Here is a 27,476-nt window from a genome sequence, read left to right as displayed (position 1 = left end):
AGCGAAGCAAAGAGGACATGAGAATATAGCGCCCTTCACACCCGCCTGTCTGTTTTCGGGTGCTCCCCCGTATGTGTATTGTATACTGCAGTGCCTTCCTTGTCTGCCCACGTATGGACCACATGATCTTTTTTCATTTGTTAAACAGTGTTGTGTGTCACTACATTGCACCTACGTAGAGATGTGAAAGGCGCTATATAACAGGTAGACATAACAGACAGGTACTGTAGGTAAATTTAGAGTTAGGGTTATGAAAGGCGCTATATAACAGACACACGTGTGGGAAAGGCAGGGTGAGATGGCAGTACAGTACGTGGCTCTCACTCACTCTCAAGCTTTTCAATTCAGTTTAGTTTATAGTGCCTGACCAGACCCCGGGTGCCCAGCAGCCCTGACTGGAAGCTTTACACATAGCAGCCTGCCAACAGTCAGTCCAGGTGGTGTGGAGATTGGCACTTGGCACAGGTAGAGTCTGGACCCCCACTGGAGCCCCCTGTACCTGACATGTCTATTCAGAACGTCCTTAGGCCGCTTTAATACAATGCAGGGTGGCAGCAGCTAGAGCCCTGGCAGGCAGAGAATAATGCCAGATAGGACGCCAGCCAGTCCATCACTGTGGTCCCAGTTTAAACTGGCCAGGTGGTCTCACCTGCACACTTTTGGTCCACACAGACATCAAGAATGCATGCAGTCAGGCACTTGACCCACGAGGCAGCAGCGCTCACCACTGTGCCCCCTTGGCATACAGTGTTAGTACTTAAGTACCCGACAGCAGTTCTGGCAACACAGAGAACCCAAGTCTCCGAGTGGCTGCACACCTTAGCCCCCCACTGCCTTAAGGAAACAGGAGGTGTTCTGTCTCCTTTTGTGTTGTGTGTCACCTCATTGTCTCCTTAAGCAGCTGGGGCCACTTGCTCCAAACTCACCCCGTCCTTATTTGTGTTCCCCGAGCTGGTCACCTGGTGGTCTTTATGTCCTCCTCCACCTCCCTGTTCATCTGTTCCTCTTTCTCAGCCTTCCCTTGTTCTGATCTCACGTCTTCCATTTTTGTGTCATTCCTGGAGTGTGTGTGTGCTGTGTGGCCACCACAGGACATCCTCTTGTCATCTGCAAAGGCCACCCAGCTTAAGGGGCCATGCGTCCCACCTTAAGGGCTCATCTGAATGGCTTTGCTGCCACCTAAAAATCAGGCTTAACTAATTATAGTGCCTTTCATAGTGCACACCACCACCACGAGGCTCCTTATAAATACACAAGTGTGTGATTCACACATCTGTGCCTCTAACATGCGTGACAGACCCCACTTATCACAGTTTCTGTGCAGCTTGAATCTGGTATCCTGTGAAAGGCGCTATATGAAATCAACCTGTAAGGAAGTGAAGAACATTACCAGGGTACAATGGCATACTCCTGCTGCACTGCTGCGGGCACCTCGGTTCAATTTCCAGCCTGGTGCCCTCTGAGTTTTCATTCAAACTAATAGAGATGTGGGACAAAGACACGGGGACAACATGCAAATGTCACATGGATCTGTGAGGCAGCAGCATTGACTGCTCGGCCATCATCTTAAAAATGTAAAATAAGCCCACAGACAAGACCACCCACGGTCATAACCTAATCCAGAACCAAACCATGGGCACAAAGCAGCACTGGCTGGTCATCACTTGGCACTTACAGATTTATATTGGGGCCATCTTAGAGTGACCAGTGCACAAAGCCAGCATGTCTTTAGGATGTGACAGGAAAGGCACAGGGAGAACTTGCAAAGTATACACTCGGCCAGGATGTGGACACGGTGAGGTGTGCAGCTAACGAAAAGTGACCCCCAAATGAGCGAAGATCAAAGCCGAACGCTGGTCTGGCCCAGGACCCTTCAGGTACCAATGCTCGAGTGTGCGTGTGAATGTGACCGTGCGCGCGCGGTCCGGTTCAGGAGCCCTCAGGCGCGCGTGCTCGAGGGTAGACATGCGCGCGCGGTCCGGTTCAGGACCCTTCAGGCGCGGGTGCTCGAGTGAGAGAGCGCGCACGCGCGCGCCCGTTCTCCTCCCTTTGATCTCCGTATTTCCTTCAGCTGCGGCGTTTCACTCGCACTCATGACGTGTCACTCGGGGCTGGAATTTGTCGGGACGTCGCCGGAGCTGCGTGCACGCGCGCGCGCGTTACTTCGTTGTTAGCCCGCCGCCTTTCCAGCTGGGAAGCGTCACATGGCGCTCAGTTCCATGAAGTCTGGAGAGGGGCACGAGCGCTTGGTGCTGACGGCCGGGCCAGCTCACTTCTTCGGTGGTCACAGCTTCTTGTATTTTTGGCCGGGATGTCCTCCTCCTTGGAGCTGCAATCACATTCCATTGAGCTCGCAAAGCCCGATATAGCCGCCGTGATGCCGCGCGCGTAAGGAGGGTGGGCCGGGCTGGAGGACTGAATGAAGCCCGTTTCGATCGCCACTGTTGCGTTTCCCTCCTTATCGGTGCCCGGCATGCAGGGCCCAGCGGGTATAAACCAGACACCGGTCTGTGCATCATAAGATCGGAAATTATTTTAGAGGTAGCTGACCTGGAAATGAATGGCCACTCAAAGGGACTTCACAGTGACTGAGCCAACCACGGGTCACAACTGAGCTCCTCGATTATTTCCAAAAATGAACGCGTGAACGAATCTGCGTGGAGTTTTAGCAGCTAACGAAGGTGACACGGTGTTTCGTGCCAGTGGACTCCGATTCAAGCCCGGGCCTTTGCATGTTCACCCCTTTTTATAGTTTCGACCCCAATTTTCAAAAACGCACAGGTGCCAGTCCACCATCCAGTGGTGGTCCCTGCCTTGTCTCGGACATTCCCTGGACAGCCTGAGGCCAGCAGGGCTCTTAAATGTGCAAACTTTGGGAGGAGAGCGCAGTTCATGTTCAGTAGTAAGGCCAAGTGCACTTGAAGTCCTAGGGGGTCTGGGAACACCAGGGTTTCCACTACGTAATAAAAAGTGCAGACCACCCAGCATGATCAAAAAAACAAAAAAGGAGTGCAGTTGGCCAAACTCCAGCAGATGGCGAGGGCTTCACCCTTGAATGATCAGTGACCACTGCTGGGCACACAGCACTTGGCTCAGGGTTCAGTTCCCAGCCAGGGGGCACCCAAGTCGAGCCTTGTGACAATTAATGGCCTTTCTTCTCCATGCCTGTTTTTGGGTGCTATTCATCATACACAACACGTTTTTATATAGCGCCTTTCCTACTCTTAAAGGTTAACAATGTAGGCTGACAGGATGTCCAATGGTAATAATACATGTCTTGATAGATATCACTATATATATATAGTGCCACTCTCAGTGTGTGTGGACAATAAACTGGGGGCACACTGATGTCCAGAGGTAATACACCTTCCTGATATAGCGTCTTTCCCACTGTCAGAGATCAGCAATTGTGTGTGGACAGTAAACGGGGGTCTGCGTGATGTCCACCCACTCATTTTCTAACGGACGTCTGACATTCAAGGCAGTGGGTAGCGTCTACCAGGTCAGAGCCAATCTGGCCAAGGTGCCACTCTTTCTCTGGGCACCATCACTCTCTCGTGCCAGTTCTCCCGGTAGTTCTTTCTTTGGCAAGTGTGAAGAAAGTCAAATTAGTGTCCACACCCGAATTGGAGTCCAGGATCGTGGAGCTGTGAGGCACTCTACACATTTCCGGGGGATTTCTATTCCCCATCCAATCTCATTTGTCCCATCGGCGTGTCCTGCGATGGCCAGGCGTCCCGTCCAGGCATTGATTCTCGTTTAATGTCTGGATGGCCGCAGACTCGCAAAGCGCCGATTGAGCGGAAGTGAAAGTTTGAAAAGTTTGACAGAATCGTCAAAAGAGCCCAACAAAGGCGGCTTTGTGCCCGAGCGCCGGGGTCCCGGGACCAAACCGTGAAGGGGCCACCTGTGCGCGGCGGGGCGCGATCGCGGGCGAGTAACCTGACTCCTGGTGAGCGAACTAGCGGGCGGCTCCGTGCGATTGTGCGCCGCTCGAGTGTAACCTGCGCCTCTGCGGCCATATCCTGCAATCTGCCCGTCCGGAGGGAGGAACAAACCGCGGCAGCAACAGGGAGAGGGAGAGGGAGAGGAAAAAAAAAAAAAAAAAACACAAGAAGAAGAAATCGGACAACATGGCGAAGTTTGTGTGCGCGCCTCTGCCTTAGGAGCGAAAGGGAAAGAGCGAGCGAGCGAGCGAGCGGCCAGGCGAGGAGGCGCACCGCGATCGGGACCGGCACTCGGAGCACCCCGGGACCCTCGCCTGCTTCCCGTGCCCTTCTCTTGCCATGCCCGACTCTACTATGGGATGAAAGTGTCCGCCGGAGGATAGAAAACTGGCAAAGCAGCGGGATGGAGAAGCAAGCGCTGAGACGAGAGAAGGTAGGCGAGCGAGGGGCAAGCGGGGGGCGAACTGCTGTCGTTCGCTTTGAATTTGATCGCCCTGTGGTTCGGGGAGGGCGGGACGGAGGAGCTGCGCTGCCCGAGCGGCGCTCAACTTTTTCCCGTTAGGAGTTCGTCGGCCACGCGCCTCGAGTGAGTGACAGCTGTCCGTCTGGGGGCCGTGTGACCGTCCCGTCCTGGCGGCGGCTGTAGGCGGAATGAATGCAAGGAAATGAAACGAGGAGACGGCAGCGTGGCCGTTAGAACCCACGGAGAGACGAGTGCGACGAGAAAGTGCACGAGGGTCACCTCAAAACCCCGTTAAGCCACATGCGACGTGCCATTTCAGCTCAGCCTTCTCGTACACAAAGTACCCCCAAATGGGGCCGTGCCGCACGCTGCCTTCTGTTCGCGAAACCAGTAACGGGCAGCCCCCCAGTTTGAACATCTCAAAGGCCCGAAACCGTTACTTTAATTTCCACATCCTTGCTTTGGTTATACATAGCGTGGCCACTAGGGGGAGCTCAACGAACCGACACGCCGAAGCGCTCGTCCGGCCAATCGGCGCGCCGGTTTGGCCCTGGGTGCCCCCTATCCAGATGGCAGAGGGACAAGAGAGAGCATCCCCATTGGCATGTGACATGTTGCATTATGAGAGGCACTTTGAAGGTGCCACCTTGGACTCATTTATCTGACAGGAGATCCGTACTTGTGAGCCATCTGGTGATTTCATAGACTTGTACTTTATATGGTGCCTTTCACGTCCATGTATCTGCTGGACTCTATCTACCTACACATCAACTATCTAGACTTTCCCATCGGCCCGTTATGCCGTGCCTCTCATACAGTATGTAGTGGTCTGAATTGGGCTCTTCTTAGTATTCTGTATAATTACTGTATATGGTGCCTTTCGTGTCACTCTACCTGCTGTCTTTTTCTATCTCCAGTCCATCATGTAGCGCCTTTCACATCTGGTTACCTTTGGTGGTCTCTTACTTTCTTTAACCATTTCAAAGTGTTCCTCTTCTCTTCTGCTACAAGACCCCCATTACGGGGGCAGCGGAGCCCTGAATGGAATGCCAGCCTGTAAAGGGTACACTCACTGACAACCCATAGTGCCAGTCTGTACTCGCCAGCTTGCCCGTCGTTTGGGTGTTCCAAACCTCAATGGCCATGGAGGAGACTTGCTGACGTGTACAGGGACTGGCACTCTACCCGCCGAGGTGTACCCTGATTTGTTGTAGCCAAGGGCGAGTGTCCTGGGATGGCTTGGCACCAACGTCCTCCTCTTTGTACCTTCTCACCACACTCACCTGGGTGTCTTCTGAAGGTCCTTGTCCTCCTTCCTTCTGGTGCAAAGGTTACTCAGAGTGTCCAGTTGAGTGTTTCCTCAGATGACAATTTAGGGTCCCATTTTCCTGGAGCCCCCTGTCCTCAGGAGGTCCCGTGGAGCCCCTCAAGTCCTGGGCTACTATTTCGTGTGTCGCCCTCCACGATTCATTTTGCTCCTGGCTGAGAGCCAACACTGAAGTGACACTAAAGTGTCGAGTGTGTCACCGAGTGTGTGTGTGCGGGGGTCTTTAAGGAAGTGGACGAGGCACATAAACAGGACAAGTCCAAGAGATGACCAGGGTGGGCACACGGACCACCAGCTAGGCCACTCCAAAGGACCACTGAGACTGTCCCATAGCAAAGATGACCATTCATTAAAAGCAGAAATGCGGCCTGACTGGTGACGGGGACTAACTGAATGATGCCAATGCTGCTGGTCGTGTTCCCTGTGGAAGGCGCTATATAAAAAATGAATCTGCCATGGGTCAGGTAGATGGCAGCAGAGCTCGGTCCTTCTGGAAGATGTCAATTTCTGTTTAATCCCATTGTCACCAGCACAGCAACGGCAGACCACCAGGGGGCAGCAGTTGTACTAAACGTATCCGCAGCCCTTTGGTGTGCCAGGTGGCCATAAGGGCTTTAGGGGACCTCCGAATCCCAGTGACCCCGTGCTGGGGGTCACACTTGGCAGTGCCTGTCATAGCAGGGTGAAGGTCAGAGGGTGATACTGGTGACAGTTGCCTTTTCTTGAGCAGTGAGGTGTTTATCCATTTGTCCCTTGTGGTGTCTCCAAGCCTGTGAATCACTTGGCTTGGTGGCTGCTGGGTTCAGCCTGTAGGTGGCGCTGCTCTTACACTCACACGTGTGGCCGTGCAGATGGCGGGTTTGCCTGGTCTCCGCCACCTTTATGTGCCACTGGCGCCTGTGGGCTGAGTGTTTCTGTGCCACACAGGCAGCTGACAACTGGTTTGACTTTATAGTGACTTTCATTTGTTGGCCTTTGCTCAAATTGTGTGCTGCACAAACATCAAAACACTAAGATGTCTGAAGATGAATGAGTCGTGTAAAAGACCACAGTGTGGAGAGCAGCGGGGTACCACTAGGGGGCGCAGAAGTAGGAGCAGGATGGGTGAGAAGTTTAATGATGTGGTCCAACATGGGGTGAGGCGACAGACACTGCCGAGAGTGAACACCGGGGGGCGCTCTATGACGCCAGCGCTTTGAGATGTTGATTTCTGCACTTCTGCTCTTTTACTTTGTGTTGTCACTTTTTGGTATTTTGTTTTGTTTGCATGTTGCTTGTGGTTGTTATGCCAGTTGCCGGTCACTGCTCGTCTCCTATATAAGATGGCGGTGCACTGCTCTGCTTGTGGCGTCCACGTTTGTGGATATTTCTGAAGACTTTGTGTGTGGACTCCATTGACGGTGACGACTCCTGCTGGCTCTCCACATGCAGTTGATTTTTGTCATCATCCTGGTCCCTTCCTGTGTCCTTTGTGCCCTGGAATGTCCACTTCCTGGGCTGAACAGACAAAGATGCCGCCATCAGCATGTCACATGACCTCAAGACGCCTGTCTCGGTGGCACCCCATCTGCCAGTTCAGAGCCAACTTGCGCATTCTGACTTTTATTTGAACGCACACAGTCAATCACGTTTGCTTTATATAGCGCCTTTTACAGAAGATGTCACAACAGGACCGGTCTGGCGTAGCAAAATAAACAAATAAAAAACTTTAAACTTCAGTAAAATAACGAAACAGAAACTCGTAAGAAGGGTCAGGAGCGCAAGTCCAACGTAAATCCATCATAAAAATGACAGAAATGGCAAACACTGGCATGGCGAGGTCTGGCCCAAGTTACAGATAACAGGCAGGAGGACTGGCGCTGGGTGCCGTGTTGGAGTGTCCATAACAAGGCGCTATACAAGGGCAGGCGAGGAGAGGGGGCTCTCGGGGGCCGGTTTGACTTTCCTGTCTGCAGTGTCACAGAATTCTCGACCGTTTGGCAGAAATAATTGAGATCAACGAAAGAGCGCCCCCCGGAGGTCACATTCCTGTTTGCACACACTCTCCTGCAGTGCCATTTTGACACCCTTATGGGTGGGCTCGGCCACTGGGGAGACTTTCTTCTTGACAGTTGCTAGGCACGGCCAACAGGAAGTGTGTGGCACGTGCCATATCCGGGTCAATCTGTTTGTTTTTGATCCTCCTTTATTTGTGATGTTGCCTTTGTATTTAAGCTGCCATTGTTATGCTCCGTGTGTTTTGTGGGTGGTCCCCAGGAGGCGGAGCCACCAGAGGGTCTCCCGCAGCTCCAGCTGGTTCACAGTCGGCGCGTTCTTGTGCTTTTGTAAATTCTTCCCACCTTCTGCTCGGTGTTTTTGTGTCGCGTTCGGATTTGTCACTGGGACTCCGTTCACCTTGGACTGCCTTCTTGTTGCCTTTGTGCTCCACGCAGCCTCGCTGTGATTGGCATGTGAGGAGTAAATTGCTGCTTGGCCTTATGGCTCGCCAGGGTTTCACAGTGATATCCCCCTCTAGTGGGCATTACTGGAAGGTGTTTTGGACTGGGAGCTTTGGAACGCTTTACCACTTGGGCCATTACATACAAGGTATGTGTGTGTGTGTGTTACGCTGTTTACTCTTCTGATTGGCCGTGACTACAAACTGTCCCTCAGTCGACTGGTGCGAGTGACAATGACCACAGGGGAGGACTGTGCAGGACGGCAGTTTGCCTTTCTCAGACAGCGAGTGTCGTGTCTCTCCTTACTGAAGGCAGCTGGGTGCTGGGATCGCCTTGTGCCACCTTCACCAGCCTCTGCACTGCCCTGTGGCCCTGGACTGAGCAGGTGCCCTAGCTTATGGTGGGCTCCACTGTGCACCTGTAAACTTTCATAAGAAAGGCAAGCAGAAGTGAGAAGTTGTGCTGGTTGTCCCGGGGTCAGTAGGTAGGCACCTTCTCTTCTCTCTGCCATCACTGTGGGTGACCAGGCCTAAGACGGTGGTGTCAGATTGGAGGATGGAGTTGGCGCAGGGTCTGGGCACACCCTCACAGCAGGTGATCCAGAGGTCTGCCAATCCAGACTCCAGTGGCAGAGGGTCTTACTAAGTTTGGTGGTCAGCCTTGCCAGCTCCTCAGTGTAATGGATGTGGCACTCTGATGGGCCAGCGAAGGCGATATGCAAAGTGAAGGTCTGGCACCAAAGCTGAGCTTCGGATGCCCCACTGAAGAGGACGCCAATGTAAAGGTGACCAAGCAGGGTCCATATTATGCCCCTTCACGCCATTTGCTCTCTCCCCTGCCACACAAAGGATGCTATACAGAGCGGAGCCCCACTGACTGCCACCACGGGCACGCACTGGAGGGAGGCGCAGGCTGCTAGCCCCTCGCCATTGTTTCCAGCCGGATGAGCTTTACGCTTTTTATTTTTGTTGCAGATTCACGTGGCTGCAGCTTCCTGAAATGCAACCTGATCCTGCTAATGGAGCCCCCTGGCCTTGGCGGCTGTGGCGGCGGCGAGGGCTCCGCGTCCAGGATGTTAGCCACGGGAAGAAAAAAAAAAAAAAAAAAAAGTGGAGGAATTTCTATTGTTTCTCCAAGAAACACAAAACATGGAAATGCCGAAGCCGAGACGTTAGGGACGCACGTAATGAAAGGGGCTAAGACAGCGGCAGCAGTGTGGCGAGGGCACGGGACAGTGGGGGTGCTGGCGCTGGCATGTCTCCCTGCTGTGACCAGCCACTCGTGTTTTATTCATGTAGCGCCTTTTACTGCATTGTTTTCACCTGACGGGGTTCAGAGATTCCTTATGCTGAGTGTGTGTGTAACCTGCGGTGGGCTGGCACCCCGTCCAGGGCTTCATCATGCCATGCGCTCCATCCTTGATACGTGGGTTTGACAAACAGATGAATGGATGAATAAAACAAAACTACAAAAAGTACAATGGCACGCTATTTGCACGAGCCTGCAAGTCAAGTGCCACCCCAGCACCAAGTCACCACTGGGCATGTGTGCCATCTCTGGAAGAACAGCCTCGATTCACAGAAAATCAAGTCAGAATGACAGCGTGAGGGTCTCACAGTCTTCTTCAAAATAAAGCTGCATGGGCCCAGCTATGAAGACAGCAGAATGAATGAATGGACCGTCAAAGGCGCTATATGAGCCCGTGTCAGCTTTGTGCCAATGGCCACATTTCCTGTCACTGAGGCCATCTTCTCAGATGTCACCCTTGTGGCCTGCCGGGCACCTCTGTCCAGGTTTGACATTTCAAATCAAGTCGTCGGAATTCCTGAGACAAGTGAGGGCAATCTGGGAGTCTGGCCTGCGTGGTGGCCCCTTTGTTCATGCAGCTGAGCGCAGATTAAAGCGGGCCTCGTGTAAGCCTCCAATAAACGGAGAGTGTGCGGGTGTGGCCATGCCAACCTGCCGTGAGAGCGTGCTCAGGCCTATTTTTAGTTCTGCACTTGCGTGTCGCTCCTCCTCGTTATTGAGGAGTGGAAAGGCAGGGCGGCCGCGGTGCAACAATTTATTATCGGCTCGGCGCTTAGTTGGCACCTCCGATGGTGCCACTCTGGTAGTTTATTTCTCTGCTAAATCACATCTTCATGACACATTAGCGCTGCACGCTCGTCTGCTCTGTGCAAGGCACTATATCACATTTGGGCCGAAGGATTTCCTCTTGACTGAAGAGAAGGGTCGATCCATCAGTAGAATACGCTGTGGGGACTCCAAGGCCCTCAAGTGATGCTGGCACTGCCACCCCTGATGGTATGGCTGTTACATGACAGAGAACTGCCCCCTAATGAGCGCCTGATGCTTTGACCCCCCACGTTTTTGTCTGCTTACCCTCTGCCAGTTCACGCTCTTCATTCTCATTTGAATGCCCACCTGCTCACCTTTTCATCCATGGCTTTGCTTGTCTGCCAGTGTCCCATTCTTACAGGCCCGTCAGGTGTTCCTAGGGAGGTAGTTCAGCTGTTGGCAGGCAGGGTGGCACCTCAGCGCCCACGAACTCCTGTGATATTTGTTAAGGTTGGCACTGAATGGCATAAACCAGAGAGAGAAACCACTCCTGGGTGTGATGCCAGTCCACCCAGTGCTCGCTTACACCAGTTCCCAGTTAAGTGCCCAATGTGAAACAGTACAGTGAACCCCTGCATGGGATGCCAGTACAGGGCTCAGTCACACGCACACTCACTTTAGAACTCAGACACACTAACACATCTGGGGGGGCACAGAACACAGGAAGAACAAGCAAAGCCCACAGCAGCTCGACTCAAACAGAGGGACGAACATGCCAGGCTAACACATGGCACAGGGCACAAAGAGAACAAGCAAACTCCACTCAAGTGCAAACTGCACTCCCTCGGCTCCTCCAGTGCCCTGAGGTGCCATGCTGCCCACTGATGGTTCACAGCACTCGATGGTCAGCAGGAGGGCCCACTTTTATATAGCGCCTTACCAGGATGGGTACAGTTGGGCAGAGTGGGGACTGATTGTATAGCGTTTTGCACTAGTTCAGCACCACAGACCCTCACATGTCACTGCCAATGACCCTTACTGTATAAAGTGCCACCATGAGGTCCTCAGGGGGCATGAACTAACACCTGGTGATCCTATGTAGCACCTTCAATTATGAAGCAGTGTCTGGCACGGCTGCTGCTGCCTCAGAGCTCCGGGGTCAGTGCCCATGTGCCCGTGCCTCTTTGGGGTGTCATCACACCGCTAACACTACTTATTTGTGGACTCAGAGCTGGCACCCCCATGAAGCACTTGGCACGGAGCCACAGTGCCTGCACTTTGAAGGGCACACACCATGCAGCGGGATACCTAACTGAAATGAGCTCACTGCCTCATAAAGCCGGCATGGCGGCCCATGACAGGAAATGCCAATAAGCTGGTGATGTGGGAAGCGGCACAGAGGGCGCCTTTGGACACCTGGCTCATAAAAGTGCACTCCACCTGCAAGTGTTAACATTTATGAAGTCGCCAGGCACGCCCTCGCTCTTACAGTGCGGCATACTGGCATTTCTGAGGAACATTGGTGAGATGTGGGCACAGTACTTAAAAACCAAGGAATCAAAAAGCCTCGCTGCATGGCGTCAGTCACAGTGCCTGTTGCACTGGAATAACTGAACTGGCCCATGGATGAAAGAATGGGCATGTCCTGGCACTGCCCGCCTTCACTCGTACACTTCTGACTTTTAATTTATGGCTCTGTGACTCGCCACGACATGCTGCTTTGGTCACTGCAAAGTGTCTAGAGAGGGTGGAAGGCGCTATATAGCCACAGGCCCCAGACAGCTCAGCTTTTGTGCCCGTCGCTTTGTGCCCAAGGCCGTTTTTGTGGAGTCTGGGAACGGGGCGGCTTAATGAACTCCTGTCCTAATTGGCTTTGCTCCGTCCTGCTGACTGACAGCCCGCTTTACAGGCGGCCGTCTGAATGCGCTTCACAAAAACAAAGCGCCTTTTGTACCCGCGCCTCTCGCGCGCCCTTTTGTCTTCCATCCGCAATTTCAGCTCCAGGCTTTGTGGAGCGGAGAGGAGTGGAGCGGGCAGCAGAAGTCAAAAGCCGAGAGAAGCCAAAGTCGAGTCTGCTGCAGCTTCAAGTCTCAAAGTGTCCTTTTAAGGCAAGGCCTGTCCAGCGGCCGCGGACCACCACAGCTCTCGGGGGTGTCCCTGCACGTGCCCCCGCTGCCATGCCTGTCCAGTGTGTCAATGCTGGTGGCCAACGTCTTGGACTAGAACTTATGGTGGACCAGCGCCTGGTGGGCTGCTCTTCAGTGGGCATACAATAAAGCCTTGCCTGTTATCACTCCCTATGAAGCCCCTCTGACTAAAGGCACTATATAGAGAGGCACACACAGTCAGGCCACACGACCACTTAGTCCCTTCGGTGGTCTCTGACCTGTTCTCTTGGCCAGTGTGGTTTTTGCACTGGCAGACTGCTGTGAAAGGTGCTACATAAAGTGCAGTACACCTCTCTGTACTGAATATATATATATAAATACAGTGGAAGCTAGGGGGCGCCACTGAGCCCTAAACCCAGACACTATCATTGGTCAAAGCACAAACCCTAGCAGGCTACGACAGATCAAGGTGCCTGAACTGACCCCGAATTTTGTTAAAGGAGTAACTTTGACCCCTTGCATCCCACTAGGGGGTCGGCTGATTGTCGGCCCTCACAACTTCATGTCCTGCTCATCCCGTTGCCTGAAGACGCCTACTGAGGGTCTCATTTCCTGCACCTGTTTCAGGTCTAGAAGTCCAAAAACTGGAGGTAGACGTCAAGACGAGGCTCACGGTGGAGGGGCCGGACAACAAAAAAAAAATATGGTGGAGTGATGTCAAAGGTGGAATTCTAATGAGGACAATTAACAGCTGGGGTCCATCATGCTGCTTCCATTCTTCCTCATTTTACACATGTCAGTAAGTCAGGTCAGCTCCTCCTCCTCCTCAGTTGCTCTCCATGGTCCTGAATCAGCCTTCTTGTCCTATGGAGACCCAAACTGTGAGTCCAGGGGGTCCTCACCAGTGTGTTACATAAGCCTAGTGAGGTCTAAGCCCCCTTAACATGGCACTACATAACTTAGCATGGTCTGGGGCCGACTTCACTGCGACTTCTTGATTTCCGTCAGTCTTCCCTCCTCTTCCTCACCTTCCATGGCCCTGTTTGTTCTCTAGCACTCTGGTGCCCCCCCCACCCATGCCCTGCTCTACAGCCTCGTCTCCCCCATCATTGTGCTGTGCTTACCTCAGGTGGGGACTCACGCGGTGACCGCCACATGTCCCATACAATGGTCACCATCAACACTTAGTGCCCTGGATGTCACTCCCATGTTATCCTACTTTGTTTGTGCTGACATTCATTTTATATAGCGCCTTTCTCCATAGAGATGAGCCTCTGGAGTTCGTCCGGTACACACACACACACACTTTGGCGGGCACCTTTATCGTGTCTACAATCACAGGAAGAGCCAGAGGGCCACGGCTATCATTGTAGATGTAGCACCTCACACAGAAGCCACCATTCCAAACAACGCAAGGCACGGGCAACAAGAAGGTGTGACATTTGCCAACGAGACTTCTCTGGGCAGTGCCCCGACTCCACTCTGGCTCCCCTTCATTCCTGCCCCATTTTGGCACAGATAGGTGTGTTAAGACCACTCACTCCTCACAGGCCAACATCACCCCCTGGCATGGCCAGTTGACACGCTGCCGTCACAGTCCCACTCTGAACCATGGCACACTACCATCACGGACCACCAAGGGCACAGTGGAGTGATTGGCCAGGCACATGCAGCTGGGGGGACCAAAAGGCGCCCTCAAGGGGCTGCCATCTGGAAGGAAGAGAGAGAGAGACAAGGGAGGCAAGACTGGCGGACACCGCTTGGCATCTCACAGGTGCACGCCACGTCATACTTCTGTCCTGGACTTCTCATCTCATCCCCTGGCACCTCAAAACTGGCACTTTAGTGGGCAATCACAACATCCCAGCAGGAAAGTCAAGCACCTCAAGTTCAGGTGGCATCAGGTGCCAGTCTTAACATGGTGAAAGTCAGCATGCCAACTGGCCTAATGTCCTGGCTGTGGTCAGTGAGGGGCATGGAACTGTCATGGTGACCACAGCACGGTGCCTACACTGAGGTGCCCAACTCTCACTCAGGCTCACCGTATGGTGCCCACTCCCAACACGCTGGCAGAACTCAGCATTGGTAAGTGTGTACAATGAAGCACAGCGGTTGTATTCAGAAATGTCAGCAGTAGGAGGAGGAGAAGCCCAGGATTCAAAAGCCCCCCGGCCCGCCTTGTTCTCCGCCCGCCATCCTCGCTAACCGTTAGCAGCTGTGCTCGCCTTTGCAATTTCTTTTTCTTTTTCTTTCTTTCTTTCTTTTGGTCTGAAAATAGCAGGTCTGCCTCTGAAACGCGGGTCTCACCACCGCCGCCATCGCCATCGCCATGCGGGCTCGGCCGTCTTCTTGGCATTATGTCGGCTCGCAGCTGCTCTCGCTGCCTGAATCACAAGCCGCCCCTTTTGTCTGCTGAAGGCCATTGAAATGCTAAACTGTTTGATGAATAAAACAAACAAGCGCCGCTCCGCTCGCCCTCACTGCTCCACATTCACTCCCAAAGACCCCTCTGGCTGGCAGTGGTGGGCTTAGACGGGCAGCAAAAACAAAAAGAAGGTCAGCGGGGATCTGGGTATACCTCTCAGTGCCCGGGCATCGCTCTGCCCCCTCCTTGGGTGCATCTGCGCTTCACCTCACTGCGGACACAAGGCTCTCTGGGGCTATGATGATGAACACGTTCTACTACGCCCTCTACTGGTGATCAGGAGTAGTGCAGTGCCCTGGTTGGCACTGGCTCAGTTAAAAAGGCTCTTCTAGCACAGTGAAGTAGATCAACAAGTGCCACTCCACCCTCTGTTGGCACTGGGGAGTACTGCAGGAAGAACTCCTCTTAACACCCCCTCTGTTGGTGCCAGGCAGTAGCTCAGGGAAAATGGCTCTACACTTCCTGTCATGCCCTCTGTTGGCACTGGGGAGTACTGTGGGCAGTGGCTCAGGCACATTGAACTGCTATAGAAACTGGGTCTGCTGGCACAGACAAAGCAGCTCTGCTACCCCCTCGGGTTGGCGCAGGGCAGTACTGCAAGGCTGCAGCTTAACTAACTGGCTCTGCAGCGCCTCAGATAGCAAGTCCTACTACGCCCTCTGTTGAAGCGCACAAGTGCTGTGTGGTGTGGCCTTGGCTACACACTAAAGTGGCACCTCACGCCAATAAGGTTGGCATGCGGTGAGGAATAGGCCATGGTGGAAAACTGAAGTACTAGTCTGCCATGGTCATTGGCATGTGTGCCCAGTGTGTGCCCTCTGCTGTGTCCGTCTGTTGAAGCGGCATGGCTGCCAATTTCACTTGGTGACTGCAGGAAAACCCCCTGAACTGGCAGAAAGTGCCCCCCACTGCCCACTCCAGACACTCTGACTAATGGCCTCCTTTCACTTCCGGTCCATGTCTTGGTGTGAAGGACTCAAGGCAGGCCCCTCTGGTGTCAGGAGGATGGGGTCACAGTAATGGGTGACACTACAAGTCATAAGATAATGGGTATTGACAACTGTGACAGGCCTCTAGGGGGCAGTAGCACACACTTTGCCCTTATATAGTGTCTTTCATACACCGCTGCCTTACTATTTATTTTAGGTGAAGTGGCTCACTCAGGGTCACTTAGTGGCCAGGACATTCATTCCAGCCAATTAACCACCTCACCATTTGGTGTAAGAAGACCCCCAGGGGGACGTCCCTCAGCAAGTTCCTCAGTGGCAGGGGCTCTAAGTGGCTCACCTGACCAACCCCAGAACTGGGAGGCAGTGGGTCCCCTAAATTATGATGGAGAGGTGGGCAAACAAGTGCGGGTCAAATGGGTGGGCACAGGCAGTGCTACCACCTGGACAGCAATTGTGAGCATGTGGAGTGGTCTGGAAGGACTACGGGCATCATAGTGGCACTAGAGGGCGTGTGCAGTCATCCCAAAACGTGCCTCACTATCTAGGCTATTATGGGATGGTGTTTGACATGAAAGGCGCCATATAAGATCAAAACAAATCAACCCTGACTCGTAGCGCGGCCCTCAGGAAGTTATGTCACCTGGCCAAGGTCACACTGGCGTCATGGGACTGGATCAACATGAAAGGTGCAGCAACGGACTAGCGGTGCGATTGGGGAGCAGCAGGGAGTATCCTAAAAGGATTATTATGGGATGGAGTCACAGCCTGAGCTAATATGAAAGAAGTACAAAGACAGCATTATATGGTTAAGATGAAAGGCGCTATATAAAACACCAAGGATCCGTGTGCTCCTGCCAGAGCTTACATTTGAAAGTATTATGGGATGGAGGTTGGCATGAAAGGCACTATAAAAATCAATCCTGACTCACAGTGCGGTCATCAGTGAGTTACGTCACCTCTCAGAGCGCACAGAATAGAAATATGGAAACAAATGAGCTGCACATATAAAGTATTATGGGATGGCACTTAACGTGAAAGGCGCCATATAAAATGACTCACAGTGTGGCCTTGAATGAGTCAGACATCCGAGCAGAGCTTATACTGGACAGGCACATTATCCCGGCCCCCAGCGAAAGGCGCTATATACACACTCAGTCAGGGCTCTGATTGTAGGCTGTACCCAAAACATGTTCACCGTGAAAGGCGCTATAGAAGATCTCCTGGTGGGATCTCAGAAGTGTCATGCGGTGGACAGGCGCTATATACTGTAAAGGCTGCTGGTCATTTCATCTGTCTGCATGACGTCACACAATGTCCCCTTTTCTGCTCCTCTGTCTTTATCGTATAACGGGTCCTGCCCTAAAGGCCCCTGAGGTGCGACTGCCAGCTCCTGCCACACCGCATAGCTGCAGATCCCACAAATGCATCGGCCGCTCAGCACCCGGCCGGGACGCCTGGTAGAGGTGGTCACAAATATGGGGACGACACACAGCTGTTCACAGTCTAAGCCCATAGGGGGGAATGTGCTGAGGGAAACAAAGCCAAGTATGGTGCTATGGTGACAGACTGGCAGCCTGCACAGGGCACTGGTCAAATTGGCACCACTCTTTCAGTTTACAGTTTCCAATTCAGCAAATAGACAAATGATAAAAGAAAGAATAATAAAAGCCAACTCTGGCAAGAAGTAACTGCCACTTCACCAGCTCAAAGAGACCACCCAGCCAATGACAACCCCACCCACTCCACAGCAGCCCACCATCTCAGGTCTCCTTCATGCCAGCTCTTCCTGTGGGCACAGCATTTAAAGAAAAGTGGAAACATTTTTATGGATCAGGAGGAACAGGAACAGCGGCACACGGTCCTCGCTAATCCAAAGTGGCACAGCAATCTGACCTGGCATGACCTCAGAATGTCAGCTAACGTGAGGGCACAGGGGCCAGGACTGACCCCCCCCCCCCCCCCAACACAGGGTTCGAGCGTGCAGTCAGAAAGAGAAACAGCAGGTGAGCCACCCTGCCAAGCAGACAGGGGTCCAAGACCTGAAAGGCCGGGCCCAGGGTTACTTATGAGAGCCCCCCTTAATGTCAGCCCCTGGTGTCCTTACATAAGCAGTAGCGCCTAGTGGGGGGGGGGGGGATGACACACACCAAGTGACTGTCACTGGCTGCAATGCCCACTGGGTGGGACCGCTCCGCTCCCCACAGGACACTTGCGAGGCTGACATGTTTTGTTTTTTTTCTTCTTCTCCGACTTCCACTACCAAATTGCTGTTTGCCGCTGCTTTATTTGGACTGTTGGCTCTGCATTTTAGGACATGCAGCTCTCGTTCTGCCAACGTAGTAATTTGTCGAGATGCCACAGCGCTCTGCTGCAGTATTTTTAGCAGTCAGAGGGCCGCTTCTCGAGTGTGGTCTTCATCCAGTCCAAAAACCGATCTTCAGTCTTGACAACACAGGAAAACGAGAAAAAAAGAACAACAAAAAAACACGGAGTGGAGCGTCCCGGAGCCACAGTGCCAGTCCAGCAGTGGTCAGCGAGGGAGGCAGCTGCTTTGGGCCTGGAGGTGGCGCCCACCTAAGTGCCACAGCGCCGGGGTTCTGCACCAGGGTATCTCAACAGGTGTTGGCAGTCGATGACCACCACCTCTGTGCATTTGCTGTTTCTTCTTTGTCCTTTACTAGGGCACAGGGAGCCCCAGAATGCCCTGGCAGTGTTTGATTCAAGGCAGATGCCAGCCTGCTGGTGTTTAAATCCATTAAATCCATGATGGCGCAGTGGTTAGCACAGACTCGGGTTCAAGTATACACACATTCCCACTATGTCCCAGAACTGGGTCCGGTTTCCCCAAAAATGTGCCCGTTAGACCAACTGTGAATGTGAACACGGATGTGCCCTGTGGCAGCCCGCCCTCCTGTCCAGGGTTGGTTCTTGCATTTCACTGCACAACATTTGATTAAAAAGCTGAACTGAAGTTGGCAGCACAGCAGGGACCAACACGAGAGGGGCACGGCAAGTGACAACAGTGGGGGCCTGTCACCTCTTCACATCACCTGGAGAGGGCACCCTGTGAAGCTGGCACACTGTCAGTACTGCTGACTGCAACAGGACCGTGAAGCCTGTAAAAATGCAGCTTTACAGTCAATGACACAAACTCGGGATCCGCATCAAGTGGCGTCCCCTCATGGTCACCACAACAATGACCACCTGCGGCTCTGGGTGGACCCTGAGCAACCCACTTGAACCAGCCCAGGTCAAAGTTCAGAAATGAGGAGACACCCAGACTGCCACAGAAGGCACCGATGACAGCAGCTAAATGACATGAAGCGGCCTGCACTGACTGAATGAGTTACTTCACTGAGCAGGGCTCACCACACAGAAGCGGAGAAACCAACAAACCCAAGCCTCCTCCAGCAGAAGCAGGGGGACCCCTGGACAGCAATGAGATGAGGTCTACAGCCCCAAAAGTGTTACAGGGCCCCAGACGTTACTGCCAGGCTGAGCTGGAAGGGAGCCTGAATGGACCTCCATGGAGCTGGAAGATGAAGACTGGCCAGTGGGGTTGGGAGGAGAGGTCAGAACTGACCAGGCTACAGGTGGGCTCAGCAGGACTCACTCTGGTCCTTCCAGATTTGGTGTTCTTGTGCTGGTCTCTCCTCACTTGTGCCGACTTTTAGGTCCAAATTTTAGGCAGGCAGTGTGGGTGCAGTGGGTACGGCTTTGGACTTCAAACCCTGAGGTGGGGGGACAAATCCCACCACTGACTGTACTGTGTGACCCTGAGCGAGTCACTTCACCTGCCCTGTGCTCCAATCAGAAAAAGAAATGGACCTAGTTGTATCTCAAATGGTGTAAGTCGCTTTGGATAAAAGCATTGGCCAAACAAATAAGTGCAAATTAACACCGGGCCTCTTTCTACCAGGGTCTCATTGGGTGTGGGGGGTCCACTCAGGTTGGTGAAGTCACATGGGGAGCCAGCAGAAGGAACTGGACCTGTGGCCTCTAACTTTATATAGCGCCTTTTAACAGTCAATACCTCATAAATCACCTGCAAGCAGGGTGGCACGGTGGTAACACTGCTGCTGCACAGTAAGGAGACCAGAGTTGGCATCCCGGGTCCTCCCTGTGTCAGTGTGGAGTTCCTCCCACACTCCAAAGATGTGCAGGGTAGGCGGACTGGCAACACTAAGACTAAGGTGGCCCTGTGTGTGTGGCTGGGTTTGCCCTACGATGGACTGGCACCCTGTCCAGGGTTTGTTCCTGCCTTGTGCCCTATGCTGTTCAGGACTAGGCGGATTAGACAATGACATGAACATGTGGAGTCAGCAGCAGGGGGCTAGACCAGTGATTGGCAGTTTTATTATATAGCGTCTTTTAATAAATAAACACACACCCAAGTCCGTGCATAGGTACAGCATAACTATTTGTATAAAGTGAGTCATGGTGGGTAAAGTGACTTGTATGAAGAGTCAGGTACCTGTAGTGCTATATAGCGCCTGGGGGTGAAGGGCCACACTTGAGGAATCAGCTCTTTGGACTGAACCAGGCACCTTCTCACCCTGAATGCCATCACGGGTCACGGTAACTGGTACGCTGCCTCGGCATTTGTTCAGTGTGAGCTGAGCCAGTTCAAGTGACTTGCCCCTGTGCCACACAGACTCCGTGACGGCTTTCTGCTCATTTCCTCGGCTGTCATTTCGGACATTTATTGCTCAAACCCGAGCACAGGCGGCGCAAATTACCGACAGTTAGTGTACCCCCTCGTCCGTCCCTCCCAGTGTTTCGTGTGTTCAGGTGAGCTCCTTTAGGGCTCACGGTTTCACCACATACCGGACGCCCCCCACCCCCGCGCCTTCAGCTGCAGGAGCTCGACCGACCCCAGTTTAATGTCCCGTGCAGACGACAGTTCGTGACTGCGGGCCTCCGCGCCCCACCCCTACGCTAATGAGCGCTCGTCTCCCGTTTGATTTCGCGCCGCGACGCTACAGCTGGAAACCATTATGTCGCACGGACTTTCCCAGAATCCTCGGCACGAGCGCGAGTGGGCGGGGTCTGCCAGGCAACGTGAGGGCGGCGTGCCGTCTTTGAAGAACGAGAGGTAGGCGGGGCGGTGAGCGCGCGTTTTACGCCGAGCCCGCGCTTCGCAAAGCTGGATGGCGTTAAGGAAGCGTGAACGCGCTCCGCTCCACAGCCGTTGTTGCTGCCGATGTCGTGACCTTACGTGCTCCCGCTTGAGTGCAGGAATGCGGCGGGGTTGCGCGTCGTGCACTGATTCCTTCCGTATGCGCGCTGCACGGTCGGCGCTGTCATTCATATTTCCTTTGTCGGTCCAACCGAATTGCCCCCCCCTTAAGGCGAAGCCCTGATCGGCCATCCATTCAAGGCGCAATAGCAAGACGCGTGAGGCTGGGGCAGATCCGATGACTGCCAGGGTATATGGACTATAGTGGCACCGTCTGTGGCATCCCAGTGCAGAGTTAGAAAATATGAATGGTTTCAGTGGTCAGTGCTACGGGTGCTGCAGTGTTGTGGCTACGGTGAAGGCCACTTGTCAGTGCTAAGGCAAAGTTTAAAGATGCTGTGGCCATGGTGATGTTTGTTGGTGGGCAGAGGGGATGTGTCTGAGGCTGCTGTAACTGGGCTGATGGTCAGTGGTCAACGCTGTGGCAAGTGAGAATCTATTGTGACCATAGTGATGACCACTGTTTAGTACTAAGTCAAAATTACAGGCTCAGTAAAGATCACTGGTCAGTTTGAGGTTAGTGTGGCCATGGAGATGACCTGTGCTAAGGTGAGTTTGTGCCTGACGGAGCCAAGGTGGTGTTTAGTGGTCATTGCTAAGATAAGTCTGAGGCTGCTGTGGCCATATTGAGGGTCAGTGATCACTGACCAGGGTGATGACCACTGGTTAGTGCTAAGGCAAGTCGGAGGCTGTTGTGACCATGGTGATGTTCACGTCTACCCCTGCTTCGTGATCTCCAATGCACTTCATGGTGTGAAGGAGGCGTCTGTGGGGGCTCACCCAAGTGTAGACCCCCCACCTTCACATTTTATTCTGACTTTGATGAAAGGGGTCCACCTGTTGGAGGATCTGACCCGGTGATCCTGAAATCTGTGCAAGTCCAAGGGGATAAAGCCAGACTGCCACTGAGCCCCGGGGTAACCCACATGACGTCAAGTGTACATGCTCAGGTCTGTGTGAAAGGCGCTACATTTACTACACGGTGGCTTTAGGGGCCAACTCCACAATGGCACAATTCATCTGTTCATCCGTCCATCCTGTAAGAAGCACTGGGACTACAGCAGGAACAAGACCTGGATGGGGCAGTGCAGACCAGCATGGTCATGGCAGTGAGCCTAAACAGAGGAAGACATGCCCAGTGACCAAGATGGGGTCTGAGGCATTTGAGATTTATGGAAGGCCTGTGGAGCGGGCGAGTGCCACCACTGCTGGGGCCTCACAGATGGGTGGCTGGCTAAGCAGAAAAGGCACCTTGAAGGTCCAAAAAAGGAGCAGGCTGTATGTGCAGTCAGAACTCAGGACCAAGACTGGAAAGTGTCAAAGGTGTCCTGCCTCGGGTTCAAGGACTAACAGACGAGAGAAAGGCTAGTCAAACATTTCATACCTGCTGTCGTCACGGCCAATCCGCCAACTTGGAGCGAGTGCCCATGACCCAACTCCTTGAGAGGTTCATTCAGTGACTGGTAAAAACAAAATAGCGCCACCTTTTGGGGGAATGTATGGGGGCAGCAAGTTCATGCCAAGAGAAACTCCAGCTTGATCTTTACTGATTCTTCATAACCACACCATTGGTGCCACTACAGTAACGATTAAAATGATAAATAATAAGTCAACAAATTCTGGAAATGGGAGACATCAATACTTTGGATTCATCGCTGTGTCGTTGAGTCCCCAAATTACAACGCCCCCTGCTTCAAGATGGTACGACCATCAACAAGAAACCAGCAGATGGGACTCGGGCTCATCCCCATGTTCTCTGCCACACCCTCGTGACAAGCTTGGCGTGTGCCAGGACAAGGTGTAGGACACTTGTGACACACTCCAGTGGCCCATCCCAATGGTCATGCCCAGGATGTATGCATGTTGTCCCCTCTGAGGGTCAGAATCCTGTGCCATCCGCGGGCCTAAGCAGTGGCCGATCATTTAGTGATACTCGTTTAAAGCTGCGTGTTTGTGGAGCAGCCCGATTACTCCCAGATGGCACCATCAGGGTATAATTTACATTTAATAGCCCCCACAAGTCTGCATCTGCTTAGCAGGCCCAATCCGTCTGCAGGCCTGTGCCAGGACGTCACACATATCGGAGTGCTGAACAGTGAGCTACTCCCCTAGCAGGCGGGCACACGGCAGCAGGCATGGCTCACAGTGGATACGGTCTCGGTCAAAGCATTTAGGCTGAACGACAGGCGATGCCTTAAGGGAGATGAGGCTGGCATTCCAAGAGCTCAGGCTCGTCTACGGACCCAAGGGTCCTGACTTCACGTACCCCAATCGAGTGACCCCCAGAGCTCTGTCTTCTATCTGCTGTTCTACCCAGGAGCCACTGGGACAGTGTGTCCTATTTGTTTAATTTGTAATAAGGGAGGGGAAATCGTGAGAGGTGGTGGGCCCGCTCCACCAGCGGGGGGGCTCCCATGGAGTGAAGGCCACACATTCCCCTTGGCATTTTACTATTTATCATCTTGTGTTCTTGTTTGTCACAGGCAGTGCCATCTCACGTTATTAATTCCAGTGTGCCTGGTAGCTATGATGAAGCACCTCTCATGTGACCCATGACATCACAGTGGCCATCAGGCAAGCATCTGATCTTTGTTATAAAATGAAGAAGTGCTGTGACTTACCAGACGTCATTTAGGGGATGTTTTTGGAATTACAATTTAGGGATTCTCCTCCTTATTTGATTATTTTAATGCTATGGCAGGGACGTCACCTCAATGCCAGTTCCTTTGGTGCTCTTAGATGTTCCCTGGCCAGTTACTGTGACTGCTGCCGGTCCTGTGACATGGAGGTGAGGTGATGGTGCCAGTCATCTCACCCGCCTATAAAAGGTGGCACTGCTCAGCTTGCGTGTCACAGTGTTGATCGGCCTGGGGTTCGGGAATTCCCACTTAGATAAGCATCTGTGCCGTCTCCCATCTTTGTTCATTTCTGGCTTGGCTGTCCCAGTTTTTATTTATGTCTTCTGGTATTTAAACCTTCTGAGCCCATCCTTGTCTTTTTCCAAAGGGTCCCCTTCATTCCTGGGTGCAAATCTAATAAAACATTCCAAGATGCCGACCTCCCGCAGTCTCCAAAACCAAATCTTATCAAATGTTTGTGACTCCGAGCTCAGACGTCAGCTTTCATTGTTATCCACGGTGGCCCTCCTGTTACGTCACTAAAATGATCTTGCTCCGCCTCCGCCTGGACCCTTATTGTTCTGCTGTCTGTTATTTATGAGAGGGGGCTCTGGAGGACAGAAACACCTGCAGTCACTAGAGGGCAGTAATATGAGAGTCAGGGGGTGAGGATGCCAAGGGCACTGCCGTAGATGTCACCAGGACCAGGCGGTGTTAGCCAAAGAAAGAAGCAGGGACACGGCAACCCGACCCACAGCACCTAATCCAAAATGTAAAGTCAAATAACTGCCAATGAATCCCCTCGAGAGGCCAAAAGCTTAGAGGCTCAGAGTTGTCACACGTTACAAAGGGTGCCATCACCGACCACGATATGGCCGTGTCCATCCAAAAATACACAAAGTGGCAGAGCCCATGCAATGCCATCACAATAACAACTAAAAATGAGCTCCGAATTACAACATACTAAGGGCAAAATAATACCTGCAAATCGGGGCACATTGGCAGAGGGGCAGGGCAGGGCACTGAAAGGTGGCGAGGAGCCCCCAGAGGGTTTATGTTGTGAGCTTTGACTTTGTGGCCTCCCTATGCTCATCCCTCCCTTCTTTTGGTTTTTTGCTGCATCCGCCCTGTTTGTTCCAGTTCAGGGTGCCACAGCGTAGTACCCTGCTGTGTGCCCAGTCAGACCCTGCAGACATTCACCTGAGGACTTCATGGGGTCAGTGGTCGTCCTCCTGAAAACTGCGGTCAGCTGTTCTAGAGGTTCTCCCAAGAGTCCCCCGCATGGCGCTGCCGTTTACCTCAGGTCTGTGTCCCGTTATGGTTCGAGTGGCACCACATTAACTGACAGGCTATGGCATGATGACTTGGCAGACCCCTTGCACAGATGGTTCTGTAGACCTCCTCGTGATCTCTTTGTGATATTCAAATTCCTATGTGTGCACTTTGAGCCGTCACTTTCCACTGAAGCCGAACCCAGCAGTGCCAGGCGTAACGCAGGAGCTGGCACAGCACGGCAGCATGTCCAGTGTGTTCCCAGCCCCGTGAGACCTTCATCTTGGCCTCTCTCCTCCTCCTCCTCCTCCATTACTGACCAGACTCTTGTTCCTTTTCCTTCCAGCTGTCCATCTTCAGAAGTCGCACTCTGGGCGCGAGGTGCAGCGACGGGCCGAGCCTCAGCAAAGTGGAGTTTATCGAGAAGGTCCGTCAAAGCAACCAAGCGTGTGAGAAGGGAGACTTCACGGGCGCCATCCGGCTCTACTCAGAGGTCTTGGAGGCCGACTCTCAGAACTGCATTCTGTACAGCAACAGGTCGGCGGCCTACATCAAGGTGCACGAGTACGACAAGGCGCTGAGCGACGCCGTCAAGGCCAGGCTGCTGAACCCCAAATGGCCTAAGGTAGGACTGACTGGGTTTGATCTGGGCTGCTTCCGAGGTTTTCCACCGCTGGGCTGTCCGAGACCGGAGAAGATCGAGGAGATGGTGGCTTTGGTCTTTTAAGGAATGTCAGACGCTGATGCTCCCGCAGTTTAGTTTTCAGCAGTGCCCGCCGGCGATGCATTTCAGCCATTGGTTGAGCGCTAGATAAGATCTAGTAAGCGATTTCTAGGTGGCATGTTGTGCTGGGATGCCTGGCTGGGGGTGCACCTGTAATGGAAGGACAGCAGGGGTCTTCAGTCCTCCGTCCCACTTGCAAGCAGCAGCTTTCTTACTCCCGCATACTCACAGTCTGCACAGAGGATTCTGGGAAATGTAGTTGTTGTACTCTCCATACAGGGTGTGGAGGGCCTTTCTGGCTGAACTGGGGTGACACCTGAAGCACCGCCGAGGGGGAGAACTAGGAGGAGCATTGGAGGATCAAAGGTGTGGGGGTCAGAAGGAGACCCCCTGGCCAGTCACGCCCACAAGGGACACCCCTGTGTGTGGCCTATTCTGCTGCCAGGCCTCCATGAATATCCTCCACCTGTACCCTAATTACTGCTCTAACGAGGAGATCGCCTTTGTAAGTCACCATCTGTGTGGCACCCATCTCTGCTGGGGTCTCAGGGTGGACAGGCCGACGCTTACCACTTTAGCCACTGAAGCTCCCTACTGAGGGATGGACTCTGGTGTGAATGGTGGTGGTCCTAAGCCAGGATGAGCACAGAAGGACCCGGGTTCACTGACGCGAGGGGGGAACCACTGCAGGGGACAGACTGTAATAACCAAAACTCACAGACACAGGTGGACAGACAGACAGACAGATGGACGCTGTCATGGCTTTTGAAAACAGCTAGGTGTGTATACAGAGGTTCTGGGCCATGCAACGCTGTCATCTTTGGATAAGGAAAGGGCTCGGAATGAAATGGCATGGCATGGCATGGCCTGGTCATTGGAGCCTCTGTGCCACCCCTGCCCCTTTCTGAAGGGATCTGGCAGCCCGGGGGGAGGCTTTGTGAGACACATGCTGGATAGAAGAACTCAATGATAAAAAATACCCTGGAGCTGCTGTGCCCACAGAAGAGCTGCCATGAGAGCAATGCCTGTCCGTCCTGGCACTAGAAGTACCCCCAGATTGGCAGTCTGCAGCTGGGAGGCAGACAGAGGAGGACAAAGTGAGATTAAAAAAGGTCGAGGTGGGGAGGAGAATTCTAAGTGCCAGTTTAGTCCTTGCGTGACGCCCTTCTGCTAATAACCTGGCACCACTTCCATTTGGGAGCTCCGGAGCGCCCCTACTGGTCACACCATACATGTGCTCACAGCCTGGCCGGCCCGTCTGGACTCAGCATGTCCCCTCACGTTCTTCTATAAATGGAGTCGTGTCCCGCAGAGCGTTACATTTGCATTTGGACTGCAGGGACATCAGCTGGCAGTGAAGGGTGGGAAACACACGAGAAAGCGGACAGGCGGTAGTCATGGTGGGCCGTTCAACAAGATGGTGGCCACGGGGCCCTCCAGTGTCGGATAAACGGGAATAAGGAGGAATGGACGAATGAATGAATGAATGATCAAGTCAGTAAACACGTGAGCAAGTAAATAAACGAATGAATGAGTGGGCGAGTCAGCAAATCAAGTGGAGGAATGAAGGAGCAGAGGAGTGAGTCAGTCCACGAGGTAGTAAGTGAATGAATGAATCAGGAGTGAGCGGGCGATTAAGGAGTAAAGGACCAAGTGAGTGAGTGGACAAGTGAACGAGTTATCAGATACATAAATGTGTGAACGAATGTTTTCAGAGTCTATCAACTGCCCATGAGACCCCCACACTTTAGGGATGACCATTGAGTGGCAGAGGGCCAGGCCTGAGGATGTCCCCTCCAAAGCGACTCAGATTAACGGCTCCCTGGGTGCCGCCTACAGATGTCGGCCCCTTTGTGCCCGTTGTCTTCATGAAGTCCCTGCACGAGTGCCAGTCTGAATAGACAGGA

At 53.1% G+C, this 27,476-nt stretch overlaps 1 protein-coding gene across 1 annotated transcript in view; it reads left to right on the top strand.

The window, feature by feature from the left end:
- The first annotated feature begins 3,768 nt into the window (after positions 1 to 3,768).
- Positions 3,769 to 27,476, top strand: part of ttc28 (tetratricopeptide repeat domain 28) — a 461,839-nt gene continuing 438,131 nt past the window's right edge. The window contains 2 exon segments of the mRNA XM_028825418.2: positions 3,769 to 4,380; positions 25,192 to 25,470. Coding sequence (XP_028681251.2) covers positions 4,351 to 4,380; positions 25,192 to 25,470 — 309 coding nt within the window. The 5' untranslated portion in view covers positions 3,769 to 4,350.

The sequence above is a fragment of the Erpetoichthys calabaricus genome, chromosome 18 (assembly GCF_900747795.2).
Source record: "Erpetoichthys calabaricus chromosome 18, fErpCal1.3, whole genome shotgun sequence".
In the NCBI taxonomy this organism is placed as follows: Eukaryota; Metazoa; Chordata; class Cladistia; order Polypteriformes; family Polypteridae; genus Erpetoichthys; species Erpetoichthys calabaricus.
Note: the sequence above shows the minus strand (reverse complement) of the source record. Positions and strands in the feature narration are given on the sequence as shown.